The 19141-nt window shown below is 42.3% G+C and overlaps 2 protein-coding genes, 1 non-coding gene and 1 pseudogene across 3 annotated transcripts; 1 reads left to right on the forward strand and 3 right to left on the reverse strand.

Moving 5' to 3' along the window:
* Positions 1 to 159: 159 nt before the first annotated feature.
* LOC120720764 (zinc finger protein 3-like) lies at positions 160 to 8201 on the reverse strand. The gene is made up of 2 exons (XM_040010537.1): positions 8017 to 8201; positions 160 to 1017 (listed from the first exon to the last, which is right to left on the reverse strand). The coding sequence occupies exons 1-2, from the start codon at positions 8083 to 8085 to the stop codon at positions 268 to 270; spliced, it is 819 nt and encodes a 272-aa protein (XP_039866471.1). The 5' UTR covers positions 8086 to 8201; the 3' UTR covers positions 160 to 267.
* LOC120720794 lies at positions 1517 to 1622 on the reverse strand. Its single transcript, XR_005693041.1, has one exon. It is a non-coding gene; the product is annotated as a U6 spliceosomal RNA (small nuclear RNA).
* On the forward strand, positions 1634 to 1704 carry LOC120720795 (annotated as a pseudogene).
* Positions 8202 to 8396: 195 nt separating the features above from the next.
* Positions 8397 to 16156, reverse strand: LOC120720770 (P2Y purinoceptor 14-like). The gene is made up of 3 exons (XM_040010543.1): positions 15679 to 16156; positions 15301 to 15563; positions 8397 to 9809 (listed from the first exon to the last, which is right to left on the reverse strand). Exons 1-3 carry the CDS (start codon positions 15793 to 15795, stop codon positions 9176 to 9178), a joined length of 1014 nt encoding a protein of 337 aa, XP_039866477.1. The 5' UTR covers positions 15796 to 16156; the 3' UTR covers positions 8397 to 9175.
* Positions 16157 to 19141: the final 2985 nt, after the last annotated feature.

Here is a 19141-nt window from a genome sequence, read left to right on the forward strand (position 1 = left end):
GAAATCAGTTAAGATCAACATCAGTCCACCAAACAGGCCCCACAATTGTTTCAGTCATTTCTTTATCAAGCTGACAAAACTTAGTTTGAAATCAGAAGCATTAAAAAGGAATTTTAATCATTTGTCAAATAAAAAACTCCATACCCTTCATCCGTTTTCCTGCTTGGGCTGGACTGAGGTCAGTTTTGTCATCAGATGGTGAGTCTGAAGGTCGTGCCCACAAGTCAGTTCTTATTGCCCCTGCTACAGAGGCAAAAGCTGAAACCTCTACACAGGCTGTTGATTCCCAGCCTCAGCTTTCTTTTGCATTGCTCTCTTGACCTGTTTATCTCTCCACCTGTGACCAAGGTTGTGATTGTACAGAAGGCTTCGATCAGGGAACACGTCCCCGCAGCGACTGCACGGGTACCCGGTGTGAGAGAGTTGATGCTCCTTCAGGCTGTTTTGCCAAACAAACGTTTCCCCGCATGTTTCGCACCAGAACGGTCTCTCCCCAGTGTGCACACGCCTGTGGAGGTTTAGACTGGACCGCTGAGTGAAGGTTTTGTTGCACTTGTCGCACCAGTATGGCTTCTCTCCAGTGTGGCTACGGCGATGGGTCTTTAGGGTCCCCAGGTATGCAAAGGTTTTGTCACACAGGTCACAGCTATATGGTTTCTCTCCAGTGTGCAACCGTTGATGGCCCCTGAGGGAGCCGGACTCTGTAAACTGTTTGCCACATTCGTCACAAACATAGGGTTTCTCTCCAGTGTGAACACGGAGATGCTTTTTCAGGGTGTCTGAAAGTGCAAAGACTGCGCCGCACTCTTCACAGTTGTAGGGTTTTTCTCCTGTGTGGATGCGCTGGTGGACTTGTAGAGTGATTAAAGTGTTGAAAGCTGCTCCACACTCATCACAGCTGTGTGGTCTCTCTCCGGTGTGAATTCTCTGGTGAAGCTTTAAATTGTGTTTTGACTTAAAGGTCTTGTTGCAGTCCTGGCACTGGTGCACACCACATCCAGTCTTCTTCTTCTGTTTCTGAATAAACAGCAGACAGAAAGAGAGAGCAGTGATGCTGGAGTCAATGAAGGAACAAAAAAAATAAAACAGAAGCACTCAGAGAGATCTATACTAAAACTGTGATGTTTTATGGTGTTTTTATTAAACATGCTGAGGTCAGCAGTGTTAACATGGAAATTCTTTGTGTAATATCTTAATCTTTGTGTGTCAGTGTGAAGTCCTACTTCTGTTTCGAAAAATAATGTTTTAAATACCCCAACCAAAAAAAGTGCCTGTAGTGTTTTCAACAAGGATGTTGGTGACACCAAGTTAAACCACAAATGAAGACCCTGGAGTTTAGTTGCAGCTTATTTAATTGTCTCCATGAACATTTGGTGAAAACTGAAATGACAGAAAATAAACTCCATCTCAACAGGTAGAATCGTGTTTACATCAATAAAGAGCATTACTCTCACTAAAACATTCATGTTAGCAAAATATGCAATAATATCCAAAGCTATCTGTATAAACTGTCATATAAGGTAACTTACACTTCACGAATTTGCGTGTTATCCTTGCGCAGGGGCCATGCTAATCTTCTCTGTATCGTATCCAATTTAGCGTACACACTTGCCGAAGCAAGCACTGTTGTTTCGCTTGTTTCGGCAAGCGCGTATGCTAAATTGGATATGATACAGAGAAGATTAGCATGGCCCCTGTGTAAGGTAACTTACAGCATTCCAGCCTGATAATTCAGAGTAGATGGCATCTGATTACATCTCCATATTGCCTTTAGCATGTGAAGTAGTGATGCGCGAATCATGAACAAATCGTTCAATACTCGAGAATCACTTTTCTGACTCCTGAATCATGATTCACAAGCCCAACTGACTCACTGACTCATCCCTGTTGCTATTAGCAGCAATGTATCTAGCTTATAATTAAAATTGTGGAGAAAAACACAACATCCAGTATCTTAACAAAAAAAATTTCTGCTCTGAACTGGAAGAAAAAACCCTGAGTAGAAGCTCACATCAAGACAATAGCTCCTCGGTTCACAGTAGCATCGCTCTGCTAACATGCTAACAGCACATTTGAGCTACTCACCCCCTCCCTCCTGTGCTGAATCGTAGAGCAAACGAATCACTCACTCACTCCCCCCCTCCCTCCTGGCTCACAGCTTCTTCTTCTTCTTGGTTGGCAACCAATGTTAAGGCGCATTACTGCCCCCTGGCTCACAGCTCAGTGGACATTTAGATGAGAAAATATATATTTGACACATTTAAGGAAAATACTAATAAAATAAAAATAAACAAAATAAATGTTTATTAAGCAATTTTGATAGGAAATTGCTTAATTTTAGAAATGTTTTTGCTCTTTTTTGCTCTATAAAATAGTTGTTTTCTTTTAGAATCATTCATCTTAGCAGTAGGATTTACATGAAAAGAGACACAAATTAAGTTTGAGTGAAAATGTACATTTTTTGCTTTGGTGAGTGACTCATTACAACTCGATTCAGTGAAAAGAATCAAATTTACCATCACTAGTGTGGAGCCCGTTTCTCAGCAAAAACTGAGTGCTTGACCAAAACCGGAAGTGTGCCGTCAGAACAGGAAATACATTTTAGCGACATTTTCCTTTTATCTAAAACGTATGTAAAGAATAAATTATTCATTTTAACAACAAATATTAATTTTTTTTATGAAAAATTATTTCATAATTATTATAATAGCTATAATTTCATAATAATTATATTATTAAACTTATTAACTTATTTATTCAGAGAAATGTCTTAAGGGCAACAGTACCTATTATGAATATTATAATATTAAATACACAAAGTTGGCAGGTGATCCTTTATCCTAATCAGTGTGACGCTGACTTACATGCTAAAATGGTATATATATATTTTTATCTTTACACATATGACTGTGGCAGAATTCTTTGAAATCTTTGGCTTCAAAAAGCTGCAGTGTCTAACTTTATGGGTCACTGTGACATCATAATGTGTTGTAATGCAAGACATCATCAACCACAGAGGCATCACTGCGAAAACAGAAAACCCGAGTGGGCAGCTCGGGTTTTCAGCTTATAATAAACAGCTTCTTCACCCGCTTTGAAACACCACAACAGCAACACTCATCTGCTTCAGCCCTGCTCCCATCCTAACAACATTCAAACAATATGTGGACTGTCCCACCAGGGGAGAGAAAATTTTAGACTTACTGTATGCTAACATCAAGGATGCATACAGCTCCTCCCTCCACTTGGTAGGTCAGATCAAAACCTGATTCACCTCACCCCCCGCTATGTGCCAATTGTGAGGAGGGAACCTGTGACCACCAGGACTGTTAGGAGGTGGTCAGAGGAGGCAATAGCGGAACTACAGGGCTGTTTCGAGGTGACCAACTGGGAAACACTCTGTGAGCCTCACGCCGAGGACATCAATGGGCTTACTGAGTGTATCACAGACTACATAACTTTCTGCACCGACTCCATTGTTCCAGCTCAGACTGTTCATTGTTACCCAAATAACAAGCCGTGGGTGACTAAGGACATCAAAGCCCTCCTCAACAAGAAGAAGAGGGCTTTCAGAGGGGGCAACAAAGAGGAGGTGAGGAAGATCCAGGTGTTACTAAAGGACAAGATCAGAGAGGCTAAGGACAATTACAGGAGGAAGCTGGAGGGGAAACTCCAGCAGAACAGCATGAGAGAGGTGTGGAGGGGCATGAAGACCATCACTGGATTCAGGCCAACCAACAGCAGGGGAGCTGAGGGAGGTGAGAATAGAGCCAACGAGTTGAATCTGTTTTTCAATAGATTCAACACCACAGTGTCTGCTCCCACCCCCACAACCTCACCTGTAGTTAGCCTGGAACCCAGAGCCACACCACTGTGCCAGCCTCTCTCTTCACATGGCGCTGTTGCCTCCTGTGAGATTCCTGACACCCCTCCCCCACCCATCACCTTCACTCAATACCAGGTTGAGATGCAAATGAGCGTATTGTCTGTCTTGTCTTAATGTTGGTTTATAATGGAGCACTGTAACAAAAAATAATTTCCCCCAGGGATCAATAAAGTATTCTGATTCTGATCCTCACCTGGTTCCTGCACCGCTCCATTCACTGTAACAGAGCACGATGTCAGACGTGTGCTCCCAGCAGTGAACCCCAGGAAGGCGGCCAGTCCAGATGGAGTACCTGGCAAGGTACTAAGAGCATGCGCACACCAGCTCACCCTCATCTTCACCAGACTCTTCAACCTCTCACTGGATCAGGCAGCCATCCCATCCTGTCTAAAATCAGCCACAATCATCCCAGTGCCGAAGAAGTCTCCCATCTCCAGCCTGAATGATTACCGCCCTGTGGCCCTCACACCGATAATCATAAAATGCTTTGAGAGACTAGTCCTTCAGCACATCAAGGATTACCTCCCCCCAGAATTCGACCCCCACCAGTTTGCATACCGTGCAAACAGATCCACAGAAGACGCCATCGCCACAGCCCTCCACGCTGTGCTGAGTCACCTAGAGCAGCGGCAAAGCTACGACCGAATGCTCTTTGTGGACTACAGCTCAGCCTTTAATACAATCATCCCGGACATCCTCATCACCAAACTGGTCACTCTTGGCCTCCCTCCTCTCACATGTGCCTGGATAAAGGATTTCCTCACAAATCGGCCCCAGACTGTAAGACTCGGCCCTCATCTCTCCTCCACTCGCACACTGAGCACCGGCTCCCCACAGGGCTGTGTGCTGAGCCCCCTCCTGTATTCTCTCTACACCCACGACTGCAGTTCGACCCACAACAACACTCTCATCATCAAGTTTGCTGATGACACCACGGTAGTTGGACTCATCTCGAAGGGAGACGAGGCAGAGTACAGAGAGGAAGTCCTGAAGCTGGCAGCATGGTGTTCAGAAAACAACCTGGCACTGAACACTAAGAAAACCAAAGAGCTCATTGTTGACTTCAGGAGACACAGCACCGACTTGGCCCCGCTCTACGCCAACGGTTCCTTGGTCCTCATCTCTGCTGGCATCTCCTGGACAGGAAACATCTCAGCGGTCATCAAGAAGGCCCAACAGCGGCTGCACTTCCTGAGAGTCCTCAGGAAGTACAAGCTGAACTCCAACCTGCTGCTGACCTTCTACCGCTCGTCCATTGAGAGCCTGCTAACCTACTGCATCACGGTATGGTACGGCAGCTGCACCAAAGCAGATAGAGTGAGGCTTCAGAGTGTGGTCAAGACAGCACAAAAGATCATCAGCTGCCCTCTCCCGTCCCTGATGGACATCTATTCCTCCCCGCTGCCTCACCAGAGCAGCAAACATTATCACGGACAGCTCCCACCCTGGCCTCAACATGTTCAGCCTGCTTCCCTCAGGGAAGAGCTACAGGTGCATCAGCACAAAAACCCACAGACTCAAACAGTTTCTTCCCCAAAGCGATAACCACCCTGAACTCACACATGCACATATAACACAGCCCCCCACTTCCCACATGGACCACCACTGTGCAATACCAATTCTATGTGCAACAACTTAACTGTATATACATAACACTATTTATTACATATTAATCACTAACAGTGAAGACCAAGGTCAAAATGCTTAGCTAACCTTGGTACTTGTGTCCTTTAAGGTCTAGTATATTGCTGTGACATTTGAATGTCATTCATAAAAATTTGTGCATGATATAAAGCTTTTTTTCTATTTCCTGGCTGTAAACAACAGTGAACACTGAGCTGAAATGAGATGAGCGTCCTGGTCCTGTTGTCAATTATTATTTTACTAATGAACATCAATACATTAACTTTGATTTCTCTCATACATCCATTTGTCACATGTTCTATCACAAAGAAGGAAATCTGTTGAAGTCAAGCCTGCTTTGGTTCTGTACACAAACACTGTTACCTTGTCCTCACAGCTACTGGCAGAGCGAGTACTGAGAGACAGCTTCTTCCACCAGGCCATCAGACTGCTGAACACGTCATAGACACCTCAGCTTCACTACTGGAACTTTAACATTATGCACTCCATACTGTACAGTAATGCCACTGTTTTGCACATGTCTCAACTCTGTATATTTTTATATATTTTATTTATTGTTTACTCTATTTAATTTGTAAAATATGTGCACACACACACACACAAATATTTAGTATACACATCCAGAAATGCATATACTATTATATATTGTACATATATTTATTAGTTTCAGATGTAGCCATTCTTGTATTTTGCTTGTTTACATTATTGTATTTTGCACAACTCTGTTGCTTGTGAAGCTCGCACACAAGAATTTCACTCACATGTGCTGTACCAATGTACCTGCACATGTGATGTGACAATAAAAGTGATTTGATTTGATTTGAGTACCAGAAATGGAAAATAACCTAAGCAGCCGGGGCCTCCGTGGATGCCCTCTCACGGTTCATAAAGAGCTTAATGTGTACAGAATAAAGCCGTAGCTGATGTTTACAAACACAATTTTTACAGAAAGCTGGGCTGCAGCCGAGTGGATTCCAGTGCTTCAGAGCACCACACAAAGGCCAAAGGTGGAGGCATCTGCTTTCTTCTTCACTCACAGTGTTTACACATCTCTGCATTTAATCATTACTAGACACTCCCCCGGTGAGTATTAGCCTTTTTCCATTAGTACCCACTCGGTTTGGGTTGGCACGGCTTGCCATGGTTTTCAGTGTTTTCCATTAGGTGGCAATCTGAAAATATCACATCAACAGATTAACCAATCGATGTCGTCCAGTCATTGGTGTCACCTGATGATTCATGAGAGCGCCTCCTTCAATGATGGAAATGACTACACACAAAAACAACAATGTGTTCCCCGAGTCTTGTGGTCAGAGATATTTTGCACAAAATTATTTACAAAAATCTTTTGGTTTGAAAAGTTACAAAACTCATTTCAGAACTACGCAACATATTTATGACGACTGGACTGAAGACCTCGGTGTTCCTCTGTCTGAGGACCAATATCAAAACTGTTTGTCCAATATTCAGAAAGGCTCAATAAATGCCAGATATAAACTAATCTAGTTTAAAGTCATTCACAGATTACATTTTTCTAAACTTAACCGGATCTATAATTCTGTACCCTTCTTATGTGACACATGTAATATCGGTGAAGGTTCCCTTGCACATCTATTTTAGCATTGCCCTGTCTTGAAAGCTTTTTGGAGTCAGCTTTTTACCTGGTTTTCAAACCAATTTAGGAAAAAAGTACCACTTGATGGTACACTGGCTATACTTGGATCCTTTGCATCAATCGAATCTTTTTCCTTTTCACAACAGATAATTACAATGGGTATGCTGGCTGCAAAGAAACGTATTCTTTTACAGTGGCGGTCTTCTTTGGCCCCGTGTTTAAAAGGTGGCTTAATAAGATGGTGTCTGTGGCCAGGGAACAGATAAGATTTGATAGAAAAGGGAAACTGGCAAGTACGATTTGGCAGCCATTTCTAGAATTCCTAAAAACTAACTAATCATAATTCATGCCTCACACTCCACCTGAATTTTCTTATTTTATTTTACTTTTTATTTAGTTAACATTGTTAGAATTTTTTCTTCTTATCGCTCCTTTTTCTTTTTTTCATGCTAATAAGTTCACAAATGCCAAATGTAGTAATTGTCCTCAATTGAATCTGTATAAGCATGCTGTGTTTAACTTAAAAGCAAATAATAATAATATTTATGACTCCAATTTGAGCCCATACTCTCTGTTATCTGCACACCTGCTGAGCCCTGCACGATGACCCCGCGGGGCTTATCTGGATCATTAACATCATTATCACGGTCATTACTTTCCCTCGTGTTTAAGGCTGCATCACCTCGACACAAGCTACCGTAAAGAAAGCACAGAACAAATCTAATAACTCCCACGGCAGCCAGGGTGTGTGTCTGCTATGCCTGTTGCAAGTTAGCTGTTCAGAGTCAACTGTACACGGTGTTTCTGCCGTGTATTCTTCCACCCACACCGAGAAGGGTCAGATATAAACCCACGCGTCCTGCTTACTGACCTGGGCTCCTGAGGAGGTGGCGGAGGCTCCAGCAGTCTGCTGCTCTGGCTCCTGGCTCTCCTGCATCATTCCGGTCCTACAGTGTGAATCCAGCAGCAGCGCACTCGGTCTATGGCAGGAAAGCACACCGGACAGCTGATATCTCCAGCGCGTTCTCGCGAACTCACCAAAAAGCGCGTGCCGGAGAATTAAGAGCCGCCCCCCAATTCCCGTTAATGTGATAAAGACGCAGATCCCGCGGTGTTTGCTAACCGACACAAAGGCATTTTCATGACAGGAGCGCTGTACTCAAGGTTTTTAAGGTTTCACAGACTCGAGGTTCAGAATTAGAGTTTAAAGAAATAACTTCATATAAAACTTTTAAAGTGAGAAGTTTCTTTATTTAAATAATAAAAAAAATCCGAGCAAAGCTCAAAATCTGTGTACATGTCCAGAAAAGACGAAGAATCACTACAGTAAGAGCACATCTGCTCTCAGAGATAATGAGATCATAAAATCAGGTAACAGTTAAAAGGCAAAAATACAAACTTTATTCTAATTTAATCAGAAGGAAAACCAGTGCAGGACATTATCAGACAAGATCAGATTCTTCAGACTCGTGTGCAGCTCTTTGTTCTCATACAGATTATTAGTGTAGCTAATCATAAAGGTATAATTCTACCACCCCTTAGCTCACTAGTGCAAGATGTATGATTAAAATATATTTAAATACATCTAAAGAATAAAACACTTCTTATGTGGACTGGAGAAGTAAATGCTCCAGAAAAAAGCATCAGTGTGGGAGTCACAAAAGGGTGCAGCTTGATCAACGTGGACATATTATTGTTTGAAAGAACCAAACAAAACATTAAAACATTAAATGAAATATACAGATTACTGCTGAAAGATAAAAAGCTCATCTGGATATGTGTAAATGTTAAAACTGTTTCCAGAGATAGATATTTAACGATGTGCTTTGTTTGTATGAATCTGACCACACACTGGTTCACTTTGTTCATGCTAAAGCTGAATGCTAGCAACATAAACACTGATACTGTGTGTTTGTGCTGAGTTCAGCCTCATGTTGATATCTGGGCACAGAAGAAGTCCTGTGGTTCATGAGGACGGGGATCCATGATACTGGTTTCACTAATCGGACTCTCAAATGCTGTATGTTGCCTTACATCACTGGTGTTGATGTAGTGATGTCCGGCTGCTCCCTGCTGCTCTCGCTCTCCTCATTTGCTTGTTGGATGTTGGTCCTCCTGGACGCCTTTCTCACCTGAGCTCGAAAAGTCTTACAGAGGTAAAAGTAAACAACAGGGTCCAGACAGACGTTGAAAACTGACACCATGGCGGCTGCCTCCTGCAGGTTGTACAAAACTCGACCCACAGAGCAGCTGTTCGAAAGAAACACAAAGGGAAGATGAACCAGGTGATAGGGGACAAAGCAAACACAGAAGATGCTGACCAGCACCAACATGTTCCTGCGAGACTTCACCAGCTTCTCAGAGCCAGAGGAGGCCAGCTGCCTCTGCTGTGCCTGCAACACCCTGCGGGAGATGCTGTAGTAGAAGAAGACCAGGGATATGAAGACCAAGAGGACACTGATTGCAGAGAAGGTGTGGAGGATTTTGTACAGCAGGCTGACTGATGAATTAAAGGAATCAACACAGTAATTAGAGGTCAAAGGTTCCTTGTAGCTGATAAAAGTGATTGTTGGAGCCAGGAGAATAACCCAGGTGATGACAGAGATGATTCTCGCAGTTCGTACTGTTTGTACAGTTCCTGAAGGATGTACGATTTTCCGATACCTGCAGACAGAAGAGGAAGGAGGCAGAATACAACTTCACTAATCACAACAGTGCCAAAACTGCAAAAGTAAATACTGAGCCAGAAAAAGGTACATTCATACTTTTGTCAAGAGCACAGGGTGTGTACTTAACCACTTAAGTACACACCCTTTGCTCCTCCCCTTTGTGAGTGTGGACGCTTCATCTCTTTGCTCTTGAATACTTTGCTTCTTATATTGATTTTTATTGATTTTTATGCTGATTTTTTCCCTTTTTTCCGTGTGAGCTTACCTGCGATAACTTCTGGACACTTGTAGATCATTAGGACTAGAGTGTTCTTAACAGAAACAGCAACATTTTATGGTTACCTTGTCCTCAGCGCTCCGTGTGTCTGTGGCCTAGACACAGCTGAAGCCTGATTACAGCGTCTGGGCACCGAGCAGCCTCAATAGCCTGGAAAGGTGCTAACCGCTAGGCTAACTAGCAACAAGATGCCTTCCCTCTCCACAGATGACTACCACAGCCTCCTGCAGAAGATTGCAGTACTGGAGACAAAAATTCATCGCTTAGAAGTAAACGTGGAGGTAAATGGACTGTGTGGAAATGAAACAACCTTGCCTTTGATTCAAAACAATGGCGATGAGCAAGCTAGTACACAGCTAAGGAGCACAGATAACATGACCAAGAAAGTAGACTCTGTGCATTATTATAAATCCTCAAGTGATAATCCCCCCTTAGACTGTCTTGGTGCAAAACCAAGACATAAATCATGTCTCGTGGAAGGGGGAGGACGTATCACAGGCAGGGCACAGCGAGCTGAAATCTCTGAAACCGACTGGCCTTCACTTCCTACGAGACAGAGAAGCTCTTCTACCCCTGTATACGGGAGGAAACAGGACTGGACAACCGTGAATAGGAAGGTTAACAACAAACCTCCAAAACAACTGAATGTGAAACTGCAGAACAGATTTGCTCCACTATCAAAGGACCCTGGATCTATATCGGACAACCATCCATCTAAAAGCAGCGAAATAAGGTCTGAAAATCTGTTGAAAAGTGAAAGGCCACAGGGAAAGCTAAAGGCTAGGCCTGAAACTCTGATTGTGGGTGACTCTGCCGTAAAGGATGTACAAAGGATGTGCGGTAAGAACACTAAAGTCCTCTGCTTTCCTAACGATATGGTCAACAACCTGAAGGAGAGAATTCTTCAAATTGCAGATGAATATCCAACTGTGACAAACATTGTTCTGCATACAGGGTCAAACGATGTGTCCAAACAACAGTCGGAGGTTCTGAAACGGGACTTTACTGGATTATTAAATACTGTAAACTCTCTGAATGCAGCTGTATTCATCAGTGGACCTGTACCGCCGGTCAGAGGAGGAGACGAGAGATTCAGCAGGTTGTTTACACTGAATAAATGGCTTATATCAGCATGTGCTGACCACTCAGTGCACTTTATCGACAACTTTAATATTTTTTGGGAACGCAGGCATCTGTTCAAAGCAAATGGATTTAATTTTAACAAGTCAGGGGTGAAACTGTTCACCTCCAACTTGTTTTATTCCATACGTCATCCATCTGTGCTTGGTGCCAAGGCTGAGATAAACGAGGAGTTATCTCATAAAGAGGAACAAACAGTACTCCAAGAACAGACAAAGCCCAGCAGAAACCTTGAGGAGGAGCTCCATTTGCCCCCACCCGGGAAGAGCCTCAGAAAGGAGAGACACCCATGGTATCTGAGGAAGAGCGTCAGAAAGGAGAGACATCTAAGGCAAGAAGAGGGGTCCCTATTTGCCTCCAACTCTCTCAACAACACCAACGACCAGGACAAGGGACCACGACCTTCCCCAGTCCCCCAAACCCCTGACAGGCCATCACCACCCTCCTCCCCCTCCCTTTCTCCCTCCTCCCCACACCTGAAATTCACTGAGGAGATGATGGAGCGGGTCAATGCTGGGCTCAGATCTACCCCCCGTCCCAATCCCTTTTTGTCCCCCATAAACCCCCCACCAGAGCGGCCAAAGGTTCGCCATCGAGCCCCACCCTCAACAGAGCAATCGAAGTCACATTGCCCAGCCTCGCCCCCCTTAGTTCCTCTTCATGCCCTGTCTCCGCAGTCTGATGCGTGATGTGTGAAGGGTCCGGGCTGTGAGGATTATGGCAGTGATGACTTTTCCCAGGAGAAGCTGGGACCCTGTTTACTAGAAGGTTTTAAAATTTCTGTACTTTTAGGTGACAGGAGACATGTGGCCTGGTCAAAACACAGAGAGCTGCACTCTAAAAGATCTTTAAACATAGTAAACATACCTTGTGTGCCACAGACTGCTCCCAAACACGAGGGGACAAGTAATACCTCTAAAACACTTAAGTTGGCTTTATTAAACATTAGATCTCTAGCTGGGAAAACATTTCTAATTAATGATTTAATCACTGAGCACAGCCTTGATTTTATGTTTTTAACTGAAACTTGGTTGGACCAAAGTAACAGTGGAGCTGTTCTCATCGAGACGACCCCTCCTAACTACAGTTTTATCAGTGAGGTCAGGGCGAGCAGGAGAGGAGGAGGGGTTGCTGTCTTATTTAATGAATCATTTCAATGTAAGCAGCTATCTCCTGGAAGTTTTCAGTCTTTTGAATATGTGGCTTTACAGCTGAAGGCCCCATCCAAAGTTGTGTTTCTTAATGTTTACAGGCCTCCCAAATACTGCACAGACTTTTTTAATGACCTCAGTGAACTGCTGTCTGTGATCTGTGTTGATTTCGACTGTGTAATTATTGCTGGGGATTTTAACATTCATGTGGACAACCCTCAGGACAAAGGGACTAAAGACCTGAGTAACACTCTGGGCAACTTTGGGCTGACTCAGCATGTAACAGAGGCCACACATAATAGAGGACACACTCTTGACCTACTGATCTCCAAAGGCCTGAGCATTTCAAAGGTTACTGTGTCTGATGTGGGCCTGTCTGATCATTACTGTGTTTTCTTTGAAAGTAAAATCTCAGCCCACACAAATATATCAACAACAGTGATCACAAAACGGTGTATAACTGAACACAGTAGTGCAATTTTTAACCAGGTCTTCCCATTAACACCTGACCTGCCCAGAGGGTCAGTCAATGAGCTCGTCAATAGCTTCAATGCTAACATGTTAAATGTAATGGACACTATTGCTCCCATTAAGGTGAAGGTTATCTCTGGAAGGAAAAAGTCTCCATGGAGAAACTCCACACTGGTGAAAAATGAAAAAAGAGAGTGTAGGAAAGCTGAGCGCAGATGGAGAAAAACAAACCTCCAGGTTCATTATGACATTTATAAAGAGAAACTTCACAATTATAATTTACAACTGAGGAATGCAAGGAGGTCCTACTTCTCTGACATCATCACTAAAAACAGCCATAATGCTCGGGTCTTATTTTCTACAGTTGACAGGCTAACAAACCCTCCTGTGTCAGTGGCAGCTGAACTTCATTCGACCATGGCCTGCAATGACTTTGCCAAATTCTTCACAGAAAAAATCCAAAAAATTAGACAAGCAATTGGTATATCAACAGCAGATCCAGGATATGTACTGTGTCCACCAAAAAACTGTTTAAACACCATGAAACAGTTTCACCCTATTAACAGCAAAGACCTGGAGGACATCTTAGGTAAACTGAACTCCTCCTCCTGCTGTTTAGATGTCCTGCCAACAAGTTTTTTCAAAAAGGTCTCAAAGACTTTAGAGTCAGACCTGTTACAGATCGTCAACTTTTCTTTATTATCAGGTGTGTTTCCAGAATCACTAAAAACTGCTGTAATCAAACCTATACTGAAAAAGGACAATCTTGACAAGACACAAATGAACAACTACAGGCCGATCTCAAATCTCCCATTTTTAAGTAAGATCATTGAAAAAGCAGTTTCTCAACAGCTCAATTACTTCTTAAAACAGAATAATTGCTACGATGCCTTCCAGTCAGGTTTTAGACAGAACCACAGCACTGAAACCGCTCTGACCAAAGTGTTTAATGACATATGTCTGAATACAGACAGTGGAAAAATGTCAGTCCTAGTTTTACTGGATCTCAGTGCAGCATTTGATACAGTTGACCACAACATATTACTCAAACGACTGGAGAACTGGACAGGTCTTTCAGGAACTGTACTAAACTGGTTCAAAACATACTTAGAAAACAGGAAATACTTTGTATCAATAGGTAACTTCACATCTGAGCAGACAAGTATCACATGTGGAGTTCCCCAAGGTTCCATCTTGGGACCCCTTCTGTTTAACATCTACATGCTCCCACTGGCACAGATTATAAACAACAACAAAATAAACTATCACAGCTATGCAGATGACACACAAATATATATCACAATGTCACCAGGAGACCGAGGCCCTGTACAGGCTCTTGGTAAATGCATTGAGGAAATTAATGACTGGTTGTGCCACAATTTTCTCCAGCTAAACAAAAACAAAACTGAGGTAATAGTCTTTGGCGCCAAAGAAAAACGATTACAGGTCACCAGAGAACTTCAATCTATACATCTAAAAACCACAAACCAGGCGAGAAATTTGGGTGTAGTGATGGATGCAGACCTAAACTTAGAAAAACACATTAAGACAATAACAAAGTCAGCTTACTATCACCTCAAGAATATATCAAGGATAAAAGATCTGATGTCTCAACAGGACCTGGAAAAACTAGTCCATGCATTCATCTTTAGTAGACTTGATTACTGTAACAGCATCTTTACAGGTCTACCTAAAAAATCAGTCAGACAACTACAGCTCATTCAGAACTCTGCTGCTCGAGTCCTCACTAAGACCAAAAAAGTGGACCACATCAGTCCAGCTCTGAGGTCCTTACACTGGCTGCCTGTCCGTCAGAGGATAGACTTTAAAGTTCTGATGCTGGTCTATAAAGCTCTGAATGGTTTAGGACCAAAATACATCAATGACCTCCTGACCCAGTATGAACCATCCAGATCCCTCAGGTCATCTGGATCCGGTCTTTTATCAGTTCCCAGAGTCAGAACCAGACACGGAGAAGCTGCATTCAGCTTTTATGCTCCTTATATCTGGAACAAACTCCCAGAAAGCCTCAGATCAGCTGAAACACTCAGTTTATTTAAATCCAGGTTGAAGACTCACCTGTTCTCAGCTGCATTTGAATAAAGCACCAAATCCACACTTTAAGCTTAAATTTCAAAACTTACATTTAACTACTGATTTTATCTACTGTTCTGATTTTATCTGTTTTGATTTTATATACTGTTGTTTGTTTGTTTGTTTGTTTGTTTGTTAATTAGTTAGTTAGTTTATTTGCTTGTTTTAATCAATTTTAAATCATGCTTTTTATTTGTTCTTGTTTCTAATGTCTCTGTAAAGCACTTTGAATCACCTTGTTGTTGAATTGTGCTATACAAATAAACTTGCCTTGCCTTGCCTTGCCTTGCCTTGCCTTAATCTAGTTTTTACGTTGTCATGAACTACAGTCTGAAATCAGTAAAGATTCTTACCTATTGGCAGCGATGTACGCCATAAATATGATGCTGGCATACATGTTGAGGAAAAAAGCAGAACCTCCAACTGTGCAGTGGAGCAGCTGAACCATGGCAGAGCTGCTGATGGCATAGTGGGCGATGCGCAGTGGCAGAGAGAGGCAGAGCAGGAAGTCAGCAGCTGTCAGGTTCTTCAGGTAGACCATCAAGCTGCTGGATACCTGCTGCCGAGCCCGACAACAGTAAAACTTCATGATGAAGCCATTGAGGGGTAAACCCACCTGTAGAGACACAGAGAGGACGGAGAGAACGGAGAGAACAGGACGTTTGTAGATGCACAGAGAACCTTAAACCAGTTCCTTAAAAAAACCCACAATCTGATTATTTGAAACTTACCAGAAACACCAGACTGTAGACCAGCATAAAGAAAGGGTTGGCTGATGTGTCGACATTACCACAGTTCTCGTCCGAAGCCGATGTCTCGTTTTTTGAGTAAATCATGTTTCTGGACATGAAATAAAAAACACTTAATAAAACACTCTTTTAAACTGTATATAAATGCTAGGTTTCTCTTTGAAACAATATTTATTCATAGCATTTTAGTTATCTGTGTTAAATCAGTGTCAGACAAACTTTAAATATTATGCTACATCTCTCTTTGAGACAGCGGTTTTGAAATATGACCTCTTCTGGTGAAGGTTTAGACAGTTAATTAAATTTAGTTTCTATGTGATGCACCCATATGTTCTTGTAGTGTTGAAAGTAAAATTGAGACACTTAAATGCAAATACAGAAATCACTGACACCATCTTTTGTGTACAGTCTGTAGTTGTGGAAGGAAGCATTCATTAGTAAAGATGAGTCAATCCTCTCATGAATCTTATAAGAATCCATTAAGCACAAGCTGAAGCAGTGAGCTGTAGGCAGAACCTGGACTCATCGCTGAACATAACGTTCCTCTATATGTTCACGTTCCAGTGCACATGGTACTGACACCAGGCCTGGCGGTGAAGGGCAGTCATGGCAGGCTCCCTGGGACCCTATGAGCTGGAAATTTAGACACATGAACCAACCTGTTCATGTGTCTAACCGTTTCCCCCCACACAGTAACACATCCGCCGTAGATCAAAGTCTGGTAATTGGTGATTCTCTTCTGAGATATGTGAAGCTAGAGACACCGGCAACCATAGTCAATTGTCTTCCAGGGGCCAAAGCAGGCGACATTGGAGGAATTTTAAAACTGCTGGCTAAGGGTAAACGTAAATTCAGTAAAATCATAATTCACGTCGGCAGTAATGACACCCGGTTATGCCAATCGGAGGTCACTAAAATCAATATTGAATCGGTGTGCAACTTTGCCAAAACAAAAATCTCTGGTCCCCTCCCCAATCAGACCAGGAGTGACATGTTTAGCCGCATGTTCTCCTTAAACTGCTGGCTGTCTGAGTGGTGTCCCAGAAACGATGTGGGCTTCATAGATAATTGGCAAACCTTCTGGAGGAAACCTGGTCTTGTTAGGAGAGATGGCATCCATCCCACTTTGGATGGAGCAGCTCCCATTTCTAGAAATATGACAACAATTGCATGAGTGCTGCTGATTGGCAGATGAAGAATAAAGTAGTTGTGGTAAACCAATCACATGAACAATTTAAGATGACATTTTAAATTGGTGTATAGGAGGCCACATAAAACCAGAGTAAAAAAAAAGCAAAAAGCAAAAAAAGTTTGGAAACCACACACACACACACACGCACACACACACACCCTGAAGAGAAAAAGAAGGAACACACACATGTAAAGGAAGCTCTTAAAACATGTGGTTATCCTAATTGGGCTTTCATCAAGTCAGCAAGGAGGCACAGAAAAGAAGATCAGACACCAACTAGGGAGGATAAGAAAGACAAACACAACAACACTCCCCTATGTAGCCGGTGAAAAGCTCAAGAGAGTCTGCAGAGAGTGCGGAACGCTCAGACCTCTACATTGGAGAGACCGAGCAGCCACTTCATAAACACATTGCACAACATAGAAGAGCCACCTTTTGATCCACCTCCTCCTGCATCTAAAGGTCAAAGGTCACTCTTTCAAGGATGCCAGTGTTCACATTTTGGTCTTCTCTGACCAAAATGTGAGTAAAATAAGCCATTTATGTCCACTGTGAACAACCATCTTAGTTATGCTGCAATAGGTGTAGACTGCTGGGGGGATTCCCATGATGCATTGAGTTTTTCCTTTCCAGTCACCTTTCTCACTCACTATGTGTTAACAGACCTCTCTGCATTGAATCATATCTGTTATTAACCTCTGTCTTTCTTCCACAGCATGTCTTTATCCTGTCTTCCTTCTCTCACCCCAACCGGTCGCAGCAGATGGCCCCGCCCCTCCCTGAGCCTGGTTCTGCCGGAGGTTTCTTCCTGTTAAAAGGGAGTTTTTCCTTCCCACTGTCGCCAAAGTGTTTGCTCATAGGGGGTCATATGATTGTTGGGTTTTTCTCTGTATGTATTATTGTAGGGCCTACCTTACAATATAAAGTGCCTTGAGGTGACTGTTGTTGTGATTTGGTGCTATATAAATAAAACTGAGTTGAATTGAATGAAGAGGCTTTCCAGAAGATTTATTGCCAAGAAGCAAAGAAATAGTCAACCAAATACAAAATTTTCCACGTTATGTGTAACCTTTATATATATTTATATGTTTTCTTTGGTTTTTTTGCTGTTTTCATTTCTTTAAAGAAATGTAAAGTTGTTTCTTATGTTTTTGTCTCTTTTGACAAGTGACTTAAGTTTACATGTAATGAAATGTGCTATATAAATAAAGTTGTGTTTGATATTACAGGCTCTTGGGAAGAAACCAGAGCAGTATGAGTGATTTTCTTAGGAAATGTCATATACTCAGTTTTCAGAAGAAGTTTTATTTCCAGAGCTTTAAACTAGTTCATAATACTGCAGCTCAACTACTAAAAACTTTTGTTTACTTCTTCCCAATGTCTTTCTGTTTTTACATATTTGTCACACTTAAATATTTCAGATCCTCAACCCCATGTAATATTAGACAAAGACATCCTGAGTAAATACAAAACACAGTTTTTAAATGATGATTTAAAAACACAGTGCTGTATGTACGTGGATCATCACTACTGTGTATCACAGTGCAACACAAAGCCAGTTAAACCTCAGGGATATCATTCCCTCCAAGTAGGAAGAATTAATCATAGGCAACATCAGGAATAGGAATAGTTTAGCAGGTGGTCACAGACCTGTTCTCTCTGTAATTCTCTCCTGACTGATTTTTTTCTGGTTTCCTCATCACTTGTAGCTTGAGCCAGTACATACGTACTGTATGGACCATTTAGGTTTTTTGTTCTCTTGACGGATGAAACCAATAAAATTAGTGCCATGGATCATAATGACTGTCTTCAAACATTATCAACATATTTACGTATAAGGTAGTTCATCAGTGCACTCGGCACCAGGACATCCTCAGCCTTAGTCACAAAAAGACTTGTAATCATATATTCATATTAGTTTCGTGAACACTGGCAGAAGAAAGCTGATTATTTTTGTTCCTTAAGTGAGGATGGGTTAAAAATATCTCTTTTTTCCCCCTAAAAAGTATTAAAGATGTGAGAATGAGAAACTTTCAGGACTCACCTCTGGTTCTGCAGTTGTTCTCAGAGTGATGGTATGACTGTAGATCAGGAAATATACAGTGACATCACACTGCACACTGACATGGTTCCTCTTTGTCTTCCCTGTTAAACTGTCAGAACATATTTCCACTACAGATGAGTCTTTTCTGATCAGCTATTGCTACACTTCTTATTTTAGCGCTGACTCACTTTATTACCACTGATTGATTT

Source organism: Simochromis diagramma, unplaced genomic scaffold, assembly GCF_900408965.1.
Source record: "Simochromis diagramma unplaced genomic scaffold, fSimDia1.1 OVJJ01000418.1, whole genome shotgun sequence".
Lineage (NCBI taxonomy): Eukaryota > Metazoa > Chordata > Actinopteri > Cichliformes > Cichlidae > Simochromis > Simochromis diagramma.